The 18,067-nt window shown below is 46.9% G+C and overlaps 1 protein-coding gene across 2 annotated transcripts in view; it reads right to left on the bottom strand.

Moving 5' to 3' along the window:
- The window catches only part of NPLOC4 (NPL4 homolog, ubiquitin recognition factor), a 32,454-nt gene extending 14,767 nt beyond the window's left edge, over window positions 1–17,687 (bottom strand). Inside the window, exons 1-12 of one of the 2 annotated variants that reach the window (XM_067308089.1) lie at window positions 17,557–17,687; window positions 16,426–16,506; window positions 13,438–13,550; window positions 12,087–12,266; window positions 9,570–9,618; window positions 8,632–8,726; window positions 7,317–7,440; window positions 6,500–6,679; window positions 4,910–4,996; window positions 3,186–3,257; window positions 2,349–2,475; window positions 188–348 (exon numbers count right to left, since the gene is read on the bottom strand). In XM_067308089.1, coding sequence (XP_067164190.1) covers window positions 188–348; window positions 2,349–2,475; window positions 3,186–3,257; window positions 4,910–4,996; window positions 6,500–6,679; window positions 7,317–7,440; window positions 8,632–8,726; window positions 9,570–9,618; window positions 12,087–12,266; window positions 13,438–13,550; window positions 16,426–16,506; window positions 17,557–17,571 — 1,284 coding nt within the window. In that variant the 5' untranslated portion in view covers window positions 17,572–17,687. Of the gene's footprint in view, window positions 1–187; window positions 349–2,348; window positions 2,476–3,185; window positions 3,258–4,909; window positions 4,997–6,499; window positions 6,680–7,316; window positions 7,441–8,631; window positions 8,727–9,569; window positions 9,619–12,086; window positions 12,267–13,437; window positions 13,551–14,803; window positions 14,890–16,425; window positions 16,507–17,556 lie in introns of those variants that run through there. The other variant, XM_067308090.1, reaches the window with a different exon arrangement.
- Window positions 17,688–18,067: the final 380 nt, after the last annotated feature.

Below are 18,067 nucleotides of genomic sequence, written 5' to 3'. Positions count from 1 at the left end.
GTAACAGCGCTTTTAGGAGGGGGAAATGGAGCTTATGCAATTACTTTGCGGACATGTGGTGAATGGTTACTACTGAAAATAGTTCAGACCTCAAAGACATGTTTTTTGAGCTGGCCATACTGATTTCCAGACACTTGGCAGGGTTGTTCTTCGCAGCTCCCCCCACCCACAGGCGTGCAGCCCTTACCTTATAGAACACATCAGGCACATACTGCTCACTGCTGGACTCCTTTGCATAGCCCAACTCCGGTGCATCTCGGCAGGGCAGCAAACACTCATCTCGAACCAGTGCCATGCACTGATTCGAGACCTGGTACCCTTCAAAGTGGACCTGGTTGTCGGGACCACCTGGAAGTGAAAAATCTGGTTAAAAATCCCAAAGGAGAGCAATTTGCCCAGTCTAACTCAGAGACGTATAACTCAAAGGACGATGTTAAACACGACACGAGTCTTTTTAACAGTGGAGAATACAGAGGAAGAAACTGCTGGCGTTGTTGCATGGGAAGTTCTTCTAGGCAAGAATCCCCATTTAAATTCTACATTTATTTAATACCCCACGCTTCTTCAGTACCATTTTCACAGCTAGCCTAATGGGAAAGACCCCTCGGGTGACAGCCAGAGTGTTTTGCCAGGGGCTTAAATGAGGCTAAGCTATCCTTTTGGAGGCCCCCTCATAGCACCCGTCTCAGACATCCCCTCTCTTTCAAAACAAAAACCAGGCATACAGCTCCCACACTCCTGTTTCATTTCCAAGGTACCACAAGCTGCAGACTCAGGGATGGTCACCTAGCGGTGTCAGGCATAAGAAGAAAAAGTGTATTCTTGGCCTGTAATGGATGGCTTGGTGGAAACCGGACATGGAAAGTGGAAATTAAGAGCCTGGCTCACTGATAGATCACATGCTTGGTGCTTTAATTTGGATAATGTAAGCAACATCAGGTCATATGTCATTAGAACACAACTGGAAAGAGAAGATCAGATGCAGACAGATGGTAGGAAAATGTTACTATTTCCAAACCTAGGAATTCAGGAGGAGAGGGGAATTAATCCATGCAGAGGATTTAAAGATAAAGGTGATGCAAACTATGCAATTATATTTATACTGCACAAAAGGAAAGAATCAAGTGTTTAAATAGAAACCCGAAGGGCTGATTTAACAGAAAAGAATGAAATTATCTGGAACAGAAAAGAGGAAATATTCGTTTTCTACCCTTTGATCTCTAACCTCAATCACTCACTGCTCCAGAACAAACACTCCTAGAAATTAAACATAGACCAAGACATGGGAAAAGATTGAACAAAGCTAGCCATCATTTTCTCAGTAAAACACCTTGTTTAAAAATAAAATAAAATAATAATAAAATAAAATAAGTGAGAAAGAGATACACATTTACTTTTAATGAAAGATTGATGTGTTTAACAGCCTGGAATGCAGAAGGCAGCTGTCTGATTACAAGAGCCTGTTAACTGAAAGAGATAGTGTTTTTACTGAAAAAGGCTCCAGGAACACTTATAAAGCCTGGGCTCAGAGGAGGCAATATAATATCACACTTTCGTTTTTTATATTGGATGCTATTTGAAAGTCATGCTTTTTTTCGTTGTACTAAATAGACCCAGAACCCAGAATATCTGCTCCAGGGAAATTTTAAATGAATACATGTGTCATCCCATGGAGAACAGCAGATTGAACTTCTAATGCTACAACTCCTCCAGCACATGCCAACATCTCCCCACACGGTCCAGGCAGAGCAGACTATTCCATATGGCCTCTGGAGACTTGCTGTGAAAACGGTTAAAATCAGAGGTGACAAAGCAAAGCATTTTGCAGCAGGCTTCTCTGTTTTATTCAGACAAACAAAAACGTTTCCATGCACGAAAGGGCAAAGAATCCTACGTAAGGGTTTCCCTGACAGCGACACAAGGGAGATAAAAGTCCCTCCTTTATGCTGAACGAGCCAGAGTAACTTTCAGGATCCAGATTGCTGTGGTTCTGCACTGCCGCTTTCAGGCAACAGAATTTGGAGCTTAAAAAGTCAAAAGAGAAAACCAATCAACATCTATTCCCCTGACTACAGACAAATGCGCGCATTCTGGATCAGAGGGGTGGATGCTACGGATCTGAGCCTCAATTAAGATTCCTGTCAGGGATAGAGTAAATAGCTGTAGAGCAGATAGCACAAGGAACAAAAATGTATTTTACTTGATAAAACAAGGCTAAACCCTTGTTAAATAGGACAGATGGGGACTGGAATACTGACTTCTGGGAGAGCTGCTTATTCTTCTTCTGTTAACAAAAGGCAATTCAGGTATAACCAGGAGAGTCAAGGCAAGCCAAGGCCAGTTTATACCTGTAGCCACAACTGTGACAAACTTGGATCCAAAATGACCATCTGGAGAAAGGCGACAGATGTTGGGCTGCTGGTTCTGAAAGTTTCCAGCTGTGATGCACTCTTCTGCACTTAGATAATAAGTGTCCTGAGGGAAGAGTAGAAATGTCAATAAAAAGGACAACATGATGTAGCCTAGACCTATTTCCCTGGTCTGCAGCCAAAGAAAACTACCAACACCCTAGTAAAACACGCTTTCGTAGAAAGCTGCTGCAAAGACTGAGAAAAGAATGTGACATATCAGTTCTCTGGCCCTGAACTTGGTTTTCACCAGAAGGAACATCCCACTTCTACTTCTAGTTCCACCCACCTTTACACACCCCTTTGTTATGGGGTTTCATTTTCCAAGCAGGGATGCCATTGATTTTAGAACTGCAGGAAGCTGAGAAGGTCAAAGTTTGAGGATCCAAACCATGTACCTCACAAAGCCCAGCCCATAAGAAGGGCCTCCAATTGAATCACTTTTGCTCATTGAACTTGCATCTCACACAAACTCATTCCCTCCACTCTATTAAATTCTCTTGAACCATGAGCACCACGAGCAGGTGAAGGACCGCAGGCAGGCAGCTCTGCACGCTGTCCAAACAACTACAAACTCCCAACAGTGCTTGTTGAGCTCAAGCTCCTTTTCCTTCAAAAGCTTTTTAAAAACCACATTTCACAAGAATTCCACTTCCAGTGTCACCTCCAGCCCTGTGCTGCCCTGGCTCAGCATTCTGCTTGGCAGAGCCTGCACTTACGGGCTCATACAAACAGTCAATATCAAGAGCTGTAATTAACTACGCACTTGCATCTCACCTTGTTTCGGCTGTATCGAACGGTCCCTTTCCGTGTGTCTTCCGAGACCAGGTCAGTAAATATCCAGCCAACCTATAGAGAAATGTTATGAAGATAGATGCTTAAAAAAGGGGGGGGGGAGGAGGGGAATAGAGAGAGAAAAAAGGGAGCTTATACATCTTCTCCTAGCAGGACAAGATGTTCTTGGCTCTTCACACCGCCCTGCGAGGGCCTGCTGTAAGCTGCCTGAAGGAAATGGCTCTCCCAGCTGTGTCGGGCTCATTTGAATACAATTTCCAGGAGCAGCATGCCAGCTGGCTGGCTGGGGGCACCTGCAGGTTTATGTTTCACTGTGGAATATTTTTTCATGGAAAGATCTGGAGGCTGCAAGAGGCCTCTCAGCCACTACCTCCTCCCACCCACAGCAAAAAGCATTTCCTATTGAGCATTTAGAGCAAAGCAGCATCAGGAGTGCCAGGAGATGACAAAACAGCTCACATGATTTCATTTTGAAGCTAGCAGTCACTAGCTAAGATAAAGCTCATATGTTCCCACTGGAGTATGATTCATCCCAAATCAGTCTGCTCTGTTCCAAAAAACACATTCCTGCTTTTTGCATTGTTTGCACATACGAGTATAGATGTGTACACACACACACCGCTGCACGAACCCTTCTCTACACACACATGCTAAAAACAGCTCTGATCAGCCCCCTCGTGACCAACTCCCATAGCATTAACCCATGAGAGTAAGAACTGCTGATTCAGACTCCTAGCACAAACTAGACAGACAAAATCTGCAACCAACAGTAAGTTATATGTTGAGTCACACTGATTAAAAAAAATTTTTTTTAAACAAATATTTTTTAAAAATTTAAAAATATCTGAGGTGAGAAGCAAAGGAAAAGCTGAAAAACAATAACATGCACAGAAACTTTGCTTCAGACACTGGCAAAAGGCTGAAGATTTTATCTTCAGAGAACACAAAAGATCTCACCGCAGATGTTTATAGTCTGCTGTACTGAGACTTTTCTGATTTTTTTCTTCAGCAAGTCAAATCTTGTTTGTGTACGTCTCATTCCTGACATTCACATGATATCAGACGATGCCTTCCCAAATTGGAAAAGATCAGTATGGATTTGAGAGGTGTCAGCAAACCAAAGAACACCAATACCCACATGTCCTGATCGAATCACTGGCAGGCTGCCAGCACAGGGGGACCATAGGACTGAGGCTCAACTGCCGGGGTATCTGCACCTCTAACCAACGGGCAGAGCAGCTCATCACAGACTGCCTGAACAGCACCAGGAGACTAAACTAAAAATCAGACAGGAGCCTCTGCTCCTGAGCAGAGCACAGACTGTCAAAAGGAAGAACAAACTCAGAAGGCAACTCAAGCTACATCTGTGCCAAATTAGCACTCCCCAGGGAGATGCTACCAGGAACGGCTCCTGTCTAAGGTGAAATAAAGGAAAAGATGTGTTCCTACATCTTTGCTACACCCTTTGATGTCATTCATGACACTGGATTGCTGACTTCAGCTGAACAGCCCTGCTGTATGCTCAAGCTCATGGAAATGCTCTCATTTTGTTTTTCACATTTAAAAGCATTAAAAACTACCGGCACTTAAGCTAGATTTCAAATGTGCCCAGACAGCCTTGAATTAACCCTGCAGAGCTGGAGAGAACTGCCAATGGCTTTCTCCATTGCCATACAAAGATGCATGATACCCGACAACATCCTGACCTTTCTCAGTCCAAGCTTTGAAGCAATCTCATCCACAACCTCTGCTTTTGGATCTTCCAGGATCTCCAGGCTGTTCTGTGTACCGATCTGCAGCAAAGAAAAACAAGCTAGTAGGACAAAACAGGAAAAAACATAGTACACTTGGCCATTGTCAGAACTGAGGCAAAGGATGGAAGCAAAGATCTGGTTTTCCCCTTCAGCTCCACCACTGACTGGTTTCACCCTGGAGACCTCCTTTATTCATACAGACTGTCCTGTAGTTCTTCAGCTAAGTTTGCAAGGCATGTTGGGCTTTATGAATGAAAGACTTGCTCAGCATTTACAAACAGGCCATTTCTGTTTCTGAGTGCTCTGGAAAAAGCAAAAGATTATATAATTTTCCAAAGCTCTGTTCAACCTGCCAGTTTTGTACTCCTGTTTCATTTACTTGAATCTGAGCAGCACAGAGGCAGGAATTCAGTGAATCCAAGAGCCCACACCCTGGCCTTCCCCCGAGTTCTGGAAAACAAGACTCCATCTGGGTGCGTTTCAGAGGCGAGCTTTCTTGTGTGGGGAGATGCTCTGCCAAGAAGCAGAGACTGCTTGCCAGGAAAGCAAAGGCTTCCTTGCTTTTACCACACACAACTAGAAGCATATGAACTTTCAGCGCAGAGGGCTTAACCGTGATACTAAAGCAATAGAGGGCATGGCTGTGCTAATATTTAAAAGAACTGGAAGAAGTTGTAAAAGGCTTGCAAATCTGTTCTCATGGGTGTGCATGTGAGTGCACACACACACACACTCCTAAAGATCCATGTGTTTTTTTCACTCACAAGTCTATTGCATTTTACTCTAGCAACACTGAAGAAATCATCAAGACTCATGACCCACAGGCTCCCCCCACCACGATATGTTCATGTACATATGATGTTTGCACCATACACTGAAAGAGCCCCGAGAGGCTTCCCAGGACCCGATTTCGCTGGAAGCCCTCTAAGAAGGCTTGTCCAGCTGTGTCTGAGCAGCAGTGCTGCCGGCGCGGTGCCTGGCACCATCTAGTGGGGACTCCCATCTCCTCCTGCACAGTCGTGACTTTCTGTTCCCAGGAGCAGACCCTGAAACATTGGATCTTATTGCCCACCTCTTGATCAAGAAAGCAGATTTCCTTTCTGTCTAATTAAGCTGCTTTAAGTTTTCCTGGAGAGCCGATCAGAAACTGAAGCAAGGGAGACATTTTTTTTTCCTAGCACAGAAAAATTCTTCAAGTTGTTCCATGACACGGCCTTGGAAATCCAACAATAAGGAAACAGAAGAATTAAAAATCCATTGTTATGAAGTCTCCCTAGTTTTAGATCACCTAAGCACAGACTAACGTAAAAGGAAACGTAAGAATCACAAAAAGAAAATCTGGGTTTTAAAACTCTTTCAGTGGCAATAACCTACAGTGACACAAACATGCACAAAGACATAATTCGCACTGTATTTTTCATGGAATTGTTTTCTGTAAGGGTCTGCAGTCAGAAATATTGCATGAGTTTCCCAAAGTTTTTCTGTGTTCCCTGATTATCACCTTTATGCATCAAAACTGACACCAGGGCAGACAGTTTTTACCTGTGGGGGTTCATAGATGGCAGCAACCTCTGCCCGGATCCCCAGAGGGATGTCTTTGTGCTCTGTGTACCGGCCATACAAATATCCAAGATGTTGGTTTCCTGTCTTCCGCCAGAAGTCTAGGAAGCGATCTGCAATTGTGTGGTTCTCAAACATGATGTTGTCAACATGCCTGTATTTCTGTTTGACAAAGTTCAAGTGTCAGGCCATCCTCAACTAGCTCCGTTTACTTTGCCTATTGCCAGCACCTTCCCCAGAGACCTCCAGCCCCCCGTTACAGCCGAGCCCTGCCAAAGCAAGAACAGGGAAAGCTAGCTGGCTCCCCTTCTCTCCCACTTCTCTGCTTCAGCTTCCCAGTCCAGCACCACTCTCCCATCCAGCATGCAGAACTCACCGTGGGCTAGACTTTGGGGAAGTGCTGAGCATCCCCAGCGCCTTGTGTTAGCTTGGCTTCTTTACTAGGGCCCTTATCCCATGAGCCTTTCCATTTAGAAAATATGGTGACATTTAAGGGGAAACCAGAGGAAATATGGGGTGGCTTTTTGGATTCTGAGTGGAGAAAGAAACTAGAGGTTCATTTTTAGTGCTGCCAGCTCAGATGTCCTCCACATTAAGAAGAAACTGCTGAACCAGATACATTTTGGAGTCCCTTTCTGGAAGGACTAAAGACCTTAACAGCCATTTCCCCAACAACTGCCAATATGCAAATGCCTCCTGCTCCAAGTTGGCTGTTCTTGAAGTCATCTCTCCATAAGCAAGAGGCAAGCAAGTCTCCTCTCAGCTTTAAGCACAAAAGCCCCTGCAAGCACTGTCTCACCTGTCTATTGAGAGTGATGGCACTTGGCTGGCACTTTGTGCAAATGCCCTCTGGCCAAGGAGGGTGCCCTTCACAGCCCGATTTAATCTTGCAGCTGATGTTTTCCAGGGCAACAAATTTCCCCCTGCAAGAAGGGGAAAAGAAGGTTGCAATTATCATGGCAAATGCTTTTGGGCCTCAGACAAAGCAAGTGGCTAGAAATATCATACAGGAAGCAGGGCAGAAAAGACATGGTGACACCAACACTTTGTGTTTTAGGAGGATCTCAAAGTGCTCTGCAAACTCCCTGCGGGGGATACTCCACTCCTGAAATCCCCATGTAACCTCTGCTGTCCACTTAGCAAGGGAGGTCAAGGGGCTGACATATGCCCCCCAGCCCAGCTCCTAACCAGACATTTGAGCAAGAGCAGAGACAGATAAAACTCATGGGACCCAGTTTAAATAATTTATGCAGCACATGGGAAGTAATAGATTATATTGCTAGGGCAAATTAGAGCTCCTTGCATGTGCACAAGGCTTCCTGCAAGGGGAAGTTCCCTTCAGATGAAAGTATTATGGACTTGAGTTTCATCTCACAAAGACATTAAGAAAATCCTGACAGCATTCAAGAATAAGATGGAGAAGGTTACACCTCCACATAACTTATTTAGAAGAGCTGCATTTCTGAATGAGGTGGGTTCCCCAACATCACCAAAGAGGACATTAAATCCTTCCCAGAGCACGTGTGCCACAGTGAGGCATTAGCAGCCAATGGCTACTGAAGAAAAATACTTGCTTCAGTATTTCCTCTCTGTTCAGCACATATCTGTGTCACCTGTGTCACCACAGCATCCTCCAGCCCACTGCAAGGCAGGATGACTTATTTTCCAGTTAGCAGGCTGGCATCACAACAAAAAAAGTTTTCATGAGGAGCACATGGAGCATGGGACAGAGTGAAATCAGGCCCTAAGGAACATTAAGCTCATCTTTCTGTCCTATTCATATTTGTAGATAAGAAATATGGTTTGTGGATGAAAGCTCCTCAGATCCACCAGTCTCAGTTCCCCTCTCCTAGGTCTGAGATCCAGACTCAGAGCTTGGTATAATCAAGGAACCTCTTTCCTTCCATCTGGCCTTCTCCCCCTTCAGCCGTGCTTCCTGGAAGCAATTACGTTACCACAGCAAAAGACAAGGGACTTACTTTCTCTCCCCCACCCCTTTTCTAAAAACAAAACAACAAAAAACCCCCCCCCCACCCTACACTACTCCAGTGCGTGCTTTTTTTTTTTTTTTTTAAGCTACAACTAGATTCCCTTAAATGTTGAGATTTTCTTACTTGTCTGCCCCTCCGGTCAGCTTCCTGATGTAGGCATGGAAAGACATATGCTTCACAGGAGGTTCCAGATGGTTTAAATAATCCTCATCAAAAGGCTGCCAAAAACACCACACAAAGAAAAGCCAGGTCAGACACCTGTCTGATAGTACATTGATCACTAAACAAATGGATGTTCTAGATTCAACCCCACTGGCTCTCAATGTGGAAACAATCAAGAAAATTTAGGCTCTCTTTCAAGGCAGCTACTACTGTGACAGAAACAGTGGGACTTTACAACAGTGAGTTTTATTATCGCCTCCTACTTTTGTAACAGATTGGCTCCACAAATCAGAATGAGCCTCAAAGGCAAAATGCTTTTTCCTTTCAATATCGAACAACAAACAAAAAGGCCAGCTGCTCAAACAAGGCCAAAGAACTTCCAGAACACACGGCGGGGAAGCGGAGGGAACAGCCATCCTGGCTCACACAGACTTTTCAGGGTTCACTGCTACTTGCCATAAATTATACAGCTTAGTGCATTTGTAGGCGTTACTAAGGCTGCCTTCAAACTGAATAATATGTGGTTAAACTGAGAAGTGCTGGGATCTGCGAGCAGAGGGGATGACACAATGCAGTACAGAGATCCAGGCAAGAGTGAAGAGGGAGGAAAACTGGAGCTCTTCTAAAGCACTTTATGTTAAACCCATTACTGAGAAAAACAGAGCATTAACAAGAATAAACCCAGGTTCTCCAAAGGCCTTAGCCTTTAGGCCAGAGTTTAGCTATGCTGGGTGCAGGCAGGCACGCTTGACAGTGCATGGCAGGATACTGCCTCAGAGCTGCCACCTCTATGTGGGCAGAGCTAGGCGCAAAAGCGTTCACACTGGAAGAAAGCGAATCCAAGAACTTCAGGCGACATGGCTTTGTCACCCTCCGCAGCAGCTGCCGGGGGATCTTACCTCTAGCGGTACACAATGCACACATTTACCCAAGGGGCCGTGGCGACACCTAGGCGAAGAGGAACAAAATTAGCACAAGTCTCATTCGCTAATGGAAAAGTTAGTCCAGAGCAACTTTAACAGTCTTCCAGTTTAGGTGTCTGGAAGATCTGTACAATCAAATGGTTCTGAGCAACTCTCCACCCATTACGGCATACTACAGAGGGGTCACCACAAAATAATTCACATAAAGAAAGAGCAATAGCTTGGACCTAAATCTGAGAGTCCAAGGTCAAGATCAGACACTCCTAACGTCTGCGTCACTGGCAAGCAGCTCTGCTCTCTGAACAGCCACATGCACCAGCGTCACATCACAGCTTCTCAAGTTTTACAACCCTGCATTGAGGTTGTTTCAATTCAAAGAATTTTAAATATACGTCACAGGGCTGGCCTGCGTGGCTTCAACAAAAAGACAACCAAAACATCCATCCTTTATCAGTCACTAGGGGATGGTCTGGAACAAACAGGGAAGCATGTGTTTATCTGAGAGATAAAGACCTGCTGGGTAAAGTTACAAAAAGGAGGGAAAAACATCTCCTTTTGAGGTGATTGCTTAATAAAAAACAACGATCGCCTGCCCCACAAAAAAAAAAAACAAACAAAACCCTCTGCCCCAGCACTAGGAACAGGTCCGTGCTAGTTTTCAAAAGGCGGCCTCTAGAGATGAGCATGGCTGTCGGCTCTTATAAGGAAAATATGTATGGGATCCAGTTGCAGCATTGCTTTTAACGAGGTATTGTGGCAGATAATGCACATAAAGGACCCCTAAAGGCTGCTAATGCACTCAGCAGAATGCCAGCATCCCATCATGTTTAGATTGATATGCACTCACAAATACAGGAACAAGCTCAGACATACACTTTTTATCATAAATATCCGCCACTGCGCTTTGGCTCCCTGCTAAGAACAATACCTTCATTTATTCTTTTGAAAAATGTGGTCAAGTTAAAGACAATGTTTTTGCCACGGAGTGGTGGGTTTTGCCTTTATTGTTTCAATAATGTGACACTTCCCTCATTCATCATCAGCCTGAAAAGGTTAGATAGGATTTTTCACGTAAAGGCTCTGTCTCTCCAAACTTCCTTGCTGCTGCAGCACTAAAGATAAACCATATGGAAGACAACACAATGGGGCAGGGTGAGATATTCTGTTTTAGAAAGAATTCCTGGTTGCCTTTAAAATTTTCACTCAACCTCTTTCAGAAGTTACTTTGTAGAAGGGTTTAGCCTGAAGCCAACAACCAGTAGAGATAACGGGCCAGGAGCCAACTGGGACATTGTTAATGATGAGCAACAAAAACAACCACACAGAGGTCATTTTAGTAGCATCAATGTAGATTTATGGTGGTATTATGTTACTGTTGTATTATGACTTTTACAAAAATGCAAACTACTTTGTTTATCTAAAGCCTCTTGCAGCTAAGAGTTTTGGCAAAGTTAGACTTCGTTACATCACTGTGAGCAAAATGGATTCCCGGTTTCACAGAAAGGTTAAGAAAGGCATATGATGGAAGGGAAGCCAAAAACCAGGTAGGCAGAGACCCAAGTCCCAATTCCACGTCTCTGCCATCAATAAGGTTTCCACTCATGCCTCTCGCTTGTTCGTTTTTCCTTTATAAAGAGCGGCTGGATCTGAAGACTCAGAATGGCTCCTGCTTGGGACACCCTCGGGAAGGTGCCACACGCAGAGATCCCAGTGCTGTGACCCAAGATAGCGACACACAGTTGTGTTGACTCTGCCCAAGCAGGGAGCGGCCGCATGGCAGGCAGACAGGGCGATAAAGCTGAGGTCGCCACCCTGACAGAGGAGCTGCCTGGTATTTAGAAAACAAACCTAACCTTGATGTTTTACTCCCTGTCACTGCTGGCTGAGTGATGCTGAGGTAGCAGCTCTGGGTGAAGGCGCGTTTCCCCGTCCGCACCTTGTGTGTGAGACAGAGACCTGGCCCCGCCGCTTTGCATGCCATGCTCGAACGATGAGGTTTGCTACATATTGAGAAGCCACTGCAGACAGGAGGCCCCTGCTTATGAAGCGATATGCCACGCAGCACAATCCAGTACTTCACACAGCACCAGCCGCCAGGATATCCCAGAGAAGAATACTTTGAATTCATTTTAACCTAGAGAGTTCTACATATTTTAGGAGCACAAAATATATGATCACAAGTCCCACTGCTGAGCTCCCACCTTGATCTAAACAATAGATGCTCTGAATGAGTCCTTCCTGGCAAAGGCCCTGGAATTTTGGTATCTGCTTCCTTCCTCCGCTCACCAGAGCACAATTTAACCTTCTAGGACAATGGCAAGGCCTGTTTTCCCTTGTGAACATTTCAAAGGCAGTGAGGGATAAAGCAATGGTTCAGAGGGCAGTTCCCATAGCATGCTTCCTGGCTGTTGGCTTCAGGCAAGATGTTAGTCTCTGGTGAGGCACAGATGCACCATCATCACATTGGCAGAAATAGAGTCCATCAGTACTTACAGCTGCTGGTCTCGATTTCGGTAAATCTTTCCATCCTGTTTGATCAGATACTGGTCAATCTCATCTTCTACCACCTGGGGAGCCCCCACAGGTCGCAAACCTTGGGAGACAGAGGTGTCCATGGTCTCTGAGGAGGAGCCAGCAGGACTCGAAGGGTAGAGAAACAGCATATCGCCATGCCTATAGGTGTGGAAAAACAACACATGGACATCAGTTGAGAACAAGCATTGCTTCCAGCTCAGCTGGGGTGGCAACCCAGACATTAAGACACACTGCTCTTGGGAACAATCATACAGACAGCTAGAAAGGCTCAAACTCCACCCTCTCCACCATCCCCTTTCACCAACAACTCAGCTACACCAGATCTTCACGCTGACCACATGGAGGAATTGGCTACTTTGCAGAGCATAGCATGGGAAAAGCTTGTGCAAGCACATCATGAACCACCCCGGTGTTTATACATCTTTAGCACATATTTCTGGGCAGCAAGCCTCTTGGACCTGCGGAAGAGCGTGTAATTTGATACAAGCTATAAACAGACTAGCAAACATGGCGCACTGCGATCCTAAGCCATTCCATTAGCGGCCTCTCGCTGCTGCTTAGGTCATTTGCACGACAATGTTGCAGGTTTCACAATTCTAGAACCACCAAAACTAAACCTTTTCAACAGGAGATGAGATCAAGGGAAAAAGACGAAGAAGAATGAGGAGACAGGCAACAACTCCAGCAGGGAAAAGGGCTAATCTGGATCCTGTGCACATCAAGTCACAGCCTTCCCAAGGCAGCTGTGACAGCTCTGACACATGCACAAATTGCACGCAGCAGTAACTTCTTATGTTTTCAGTGTGTTTAACATTATTGTTGTCATTAATGGAATGAAGGCATCCCCAGCTACACATGAAGTGTTTGCACCATTTTGCACCTCTGCTTTCCCCAGGCACCTGGCTACAGAAGATGGGAATCCTGGGGACTATCAGACTCTAGCATCGATGCAGAAGAGTATACGGTGGGTGAAAGAAGGGATGAGGCAGCTCCCTGCAGGCTGTCAAAGAGCAAACAGGAGGCTATTGCTGCCTCACCACAACAAGCAACAGGCAGCGCAAGAAGAAACCTATGAGATGGCTACCACAGCCTACCACGTAGTCATTTTGATCATCCCCATTTCTGCACGTCAATCAAGTTTGCCTCTTCAAGTAGAGGGAGAGTGACATCTGAAAGCCCGGGACAGCTGTAAAGTGACGTTGTCTACCGCCACCCAGCTCAGAAGGAAGAGTTCAGACAAGCTTAGAGAAGAGGCACCCTGTTGTACAAAGCTTCCCCTCCATCCACTGTGTTCTCTGTCAGGACTCACTTGATTTTCAGTAAGTTGAGGGATTTGTTTTGCGATGCTGTGATCTCTCCTGTCCTGTTTCTATTGGTGTAGACAGAAAACCCATTATTCCTGAAACCAAACTCTTTCGCAACCTGAAAGAGAGAGAAGAATGACATGGTTTAAGACCCCTCACACCCTGGTCAGATGCTGAAAGCTGCACAGAGCAGTACTGAGGCCAGGGTACTTCTACCGCAAAAGTTTAGTTGAATTCATCCTTATTTCTAAAGAGCGCAGGATAACTAAGAAAAATAGGAACACTTCATAATACAAGCAATTTATCAAAAAATAACTAAGAAAAAACGTTACTCTCACTCATACAACACAAATGCAGTAATTTGTCTAAATCCAGGCCAGTATCGTAACGGCTAGAGGGGGGAAAACAATCCTCTCCATTACCCCAGTTCTCTCTCTCCAGCCTGGCCATTATGCACCAGCCAAGTCATTTTCATCTTCCTAAGCACCAAAACTCCTTGGTCCAGAGCTTCATCCTTGAGGCTCTTCTGCCCCCAGCTCTGCTCTTGCATCTCAGTTACTACATGAGCTTCACAAAAGCTCTTCCTACTGTTCTCATTTCTGTTTTTCTCCATTTGCCTTGTTTTTCCTGATGGGCCCTACCCTCACAATAGCCATTTTTCAGTCCTCAGGCAGGCTTTTTCCCCCCTCATCCTCTCAGCAATTCAGTTAAAGGCTGCTTTACTCTTAATCAGTTGAATGCCATTTTTGGCCATTTTCACATTTTGCCTTTTAAAAACCTAATTAGTTTAGAAATGGAGTTAAAAGTTTCTCTAGATGACAAGCTTCTTCCTGAGTTCTTAAGTTAATAGTTTATTTTTATTAGGCACATTCCTCTGTGGTTTTGGCAGAGCACAGAGACGGTGACTACACACGACACAAGTCTAACAAACCACACAAAGAACTGTCACATGAGCAAAATAAAAAGGAAAGCAGTTTCTCAACTGTCAGCTGTGTTGCAGTTTGTAGCAGTAACTGATCTGCTGTTTGAATGGAAGCACGATTTTCAAATGGTCTCTTTATCTTCTGCACTACGCTTGTCAGAGTTAAACGTTAGCTCTTTAGGCTGCAGACTTCGCCAACGTTTTCAAGCAGACAATTTCACAATATATTAACAAAAAGCTCCAATTCCTAACTAGATTCTAACCTGAATGCATCAGAGTCTACTTATTTAGTATCCTTACCCAGGATGCATGGCCTTATGTGCTTCAAAAGATAGAGAACCGTGATTATTCAGGTCCTCAACATTCTGAAACGCGCTTTTTTGCACTCTGACAACAACCGCCAAGAGAGCTGTACAGCAGGAAGACAGCAGGCTCCAGAAATAAAATACCTTCAAAGATCAGCAAATGTTGCATAGAGAGGAAAATTGCACTTTCAAAAGGACACAGTTGAGCAGCTCCTCCACCAGCTGAATTCTGTGTTCGCAAGCTTTTTTGGAGTCGTCAAGGAAGAGAGCTAAGTTAACTGCAAACACAGAAGCAGCAATCTGATGTCTCTTTAATTATAACTATCTAGCTAAATATGAAATCCACCACACAGATTAACATTTGAGTGCTAAAATCCACAACTATTAATATATAGAGATTTTAGGTGGTAAAATTTGCAATTTTTCTCTTTTCAAGTAAACTCTACTATTAGGAAAAAAAAAAAAAAAAAGAAACAAGAAGCATTTCTTTCATTCAGCCGAGCAAGAGGATATAGCTTTCCTCAGATTAACAGACAATTTTAGTGAGTGCTACCGCTTTTGTTCGGATGGTAACTAGTTGCAAGCACAATTGTTCCACACTCCCTCTGGTAACATGAACCCTTGAAACTGAGCAGCTTGTTCTGCACAGGATCCAAAGACTTCAAAAACAACACTTTTTCCTTGGGTGAGGGTGTTTGGAGACTGCAGTAGGTATCTCTAACCTAACCCTGAAATCCTGAAAACAGCCAGGATTTTTGCTTGGTCAAGTGGGAATTACTGTTATCATCAAATTTCAAACAAAGCAGGTGACTCACAAACAGCAGAATGTTTCAATGGGCTCCCCTTTCCCCTCGCAAGGTAAAAGAAAATCTAAATAACTAAAAGAACAGCCCTTCAGGTTCAGGAACACAAAGCACTCCTCTTATAAAACAAAGAGCTCCCAATTTGAGGGTTCCAGTTTACAGCAGAGTTCCGGAGAGAAAAAAAATAGAGAACTGCTCACTCTTAAATGGCAAACTTCAAACTCCAAGCAGTTGCATCAAACCAGAGAACAAACTACAGCCAACTCCAAATTCGACAACTCCAGCACAATGCGTTCTTCATGTTCCAGGTTGGAAATCCTTCCCAAGAGACCCCAGAAGGCTCTCAGACTGCTTTAAGATCTCGTTTTAATCCCTCGCTTCCTTTCTCCAAAACTATACTGGAAAAGCAGTGACATACAAAACCCATGCAAACGATATTCAAGGAGCAAATCATGCAGCCAAATTTCAACTGGATCATGTCTGAAGAGGCCAGTCCCTTACAGCAGCTCTTTCCTGTGTAGCTGTCAGCCTTTGCTTCCTCAGCTACTCATTTAGTAGCTCATTTCCTTGGGAGAACACTAAAAACACGTCCTCCCCAGGAAAGCTTCCACCCCCAAGAAATTCCAATTGGAAAGCTGAGTACGTTTTCTCCTTTAAATTTGTTAATTATCCCTCTGGAATAGTAAAGAAAAAATCTAGTTTCAGCTGCATCAACGGAAACGCTGTTTTCCACAACGCATGCTGATCCACGCTGCTGTCAGCACACTTGCTCAATTAGGTTAAGCAGATACCACCCATTAAAGAAAACCACTGTACGGGAACGGCCACAGCCAGCCAGCTAACCGGCTCCCAGGAGCACAGCTTGAACCGCGGCCCCTGGCTGAGCCGCAGGAACCCTGCGTCGTTCTGAGAGGAGGGCGCGGAAGGAGCACGGAAGAGAAGAAATGCTGAAAGCCAGGATACCTTCTTGAGGAACGTTGCCACGGTTTCTCGCTTCGTGGCTGTGATGCGCTTCACCCCTTCCGGGGACTGCACACGGATTATCTGCAGGAGTGAGGAGACGGCCCGCATTAGTGACCGGCTGACACGGAGCCCACCCTGTGTGGTCGGTTCGTTTATTCAGAACCGAATTTCTGCACGCACAACGCAGGCTACCCCCCACCTCCCAACCCAGCCACTCCCTCCCCCTGCTTTTAATACTGCTCTTCAGAAGAGTACAAACACGCAGGGAAGTAATTTGCTCACTGCACTGTGGTATATAATCAATGTTTGCATGCTGTAGGACGAATTACTCTAATATGTGAGACGGCAAGAAGCTGCCACTGTAAAAACACTAACGCTGCATTTTTGTCAAAGCTTTGACCTCAGACGCGGAATTAAACTTTCAGAAAGAGAGGGTGAATCAGAGCTTTTATGAGAGCAACTTATTCACTGCCTGTACACAAACGCCGGCCTAACCGGTGCGAACGGGCACCTGCGCCGCTGTTATATTTAACGTCTAATGACAAGACTATGAGAACAGAGTCACAAAGCACAAGTTATTACCGCGAAGCGCGTAACAATACGTCTGCTGCAGCCCTAAATCAGGGACGGGACAAACGGGCAAGTTTGGGAGGGAAAAAGGCCAGGGATAATAATTCTCGACAGACCGGCAGAGGCCTGGCGGGGAGCTGCGGGCTCCCGGGGCCGCACCGAAAAGCCCCGCGGGTGCAGCCAGGAAGGGGAGAGCCTCGGCCGACGGCGCGGCGGCCCCGGCGCTGCCTCTCAGGGGAAGGAATAAACGTCTCCGCTTGGGGCCCCGCAGCGAGCCCGGCGCGACGGCACCGTGGGGAACTTCGGCGTTAAGAGCCGCCTTCGCCGGGAGGCCCCGGGCCGGGCCGGGCCGGGCCGAACCGGGAAGCTGGGCCTCGCCCGGGGCAGGGCCAGGGCCAGGCCGAGCCCTGCCGGGCCGCGGGGCGGGGAGGGCCCCGAGGAGGCCGGCGCGGGCGGCCCGGGCGCGGCGGCGGCCCCACAGGAATCTGCTGCCTCATCGCCCCTCCCCCCGGCCCGGCCCGGCCCGGCCCCGCCGCCCCGGCCCGCCCCGGCCCCACTCACGATCGTCTCCGCCATGGCGCGGCCCGCCGTGCCCCGCCGCCGCGGCCTGCTCCGCTCCGCGCCGCGCCGATCCCGCTCGTGGCTCCTGCTCCAGCTCCGTCCCGCCGCCGCCGGGGCCCGGCCGCGCCGCCCGCTGCCTGCGCCGCCGCCGTCCGCCCGCCCGCCCCGCGCGCCCCGCCAACAGCGTTCCGCGGCGCGAGGGTTCCTAGGGCCGGGGGGGGGGGGAGGGGGGCGGGGCGGTGCGCCGCGCCCGCCTTCCCCCGCCCGCCTCGGTGCCACGCGGGCAGCGCTCCCCCGGCAACCGCGCCCCGCCGCGCACCGTTCCGCCGCACCAGTGGCCCCGCAGCCCCGCCCGTTCACCCCAGCGTCCCCCGCCAGCGGCCTGGCCCCGTCCCCGCTGCCGCAGAGCGGGGGGGGGGGGGACACCTCGGAGCGCCCCGCTGGGAAGCCCCCGCCAGGCCCTCGTTAGCTGAACCCGCTAACGAGGCCGGCCTGGGGAGCCGCAGCTGCA

Source organism: Apteryx mantelli, chromosome 19 (genome assembly GCF_036417845.1).
Source record: "Apteryx mantelli isolate bAptMan1 chromosome 19, bAptMan1.hap1, whole genome shotgun sequence".
Taxonomy (NCBI): domain Eukaryota; kingdom Metazoa; phylum Chordata; class Aves; order Apterygiformes; family Apterygidae; genus Apteryx; species Apteryx mantelli.
The sequence above is the reverse complement of the archived record's forward strand: the minus strand, read 5'-3'. Positions and strand labels throughout refer to the sequence as shown.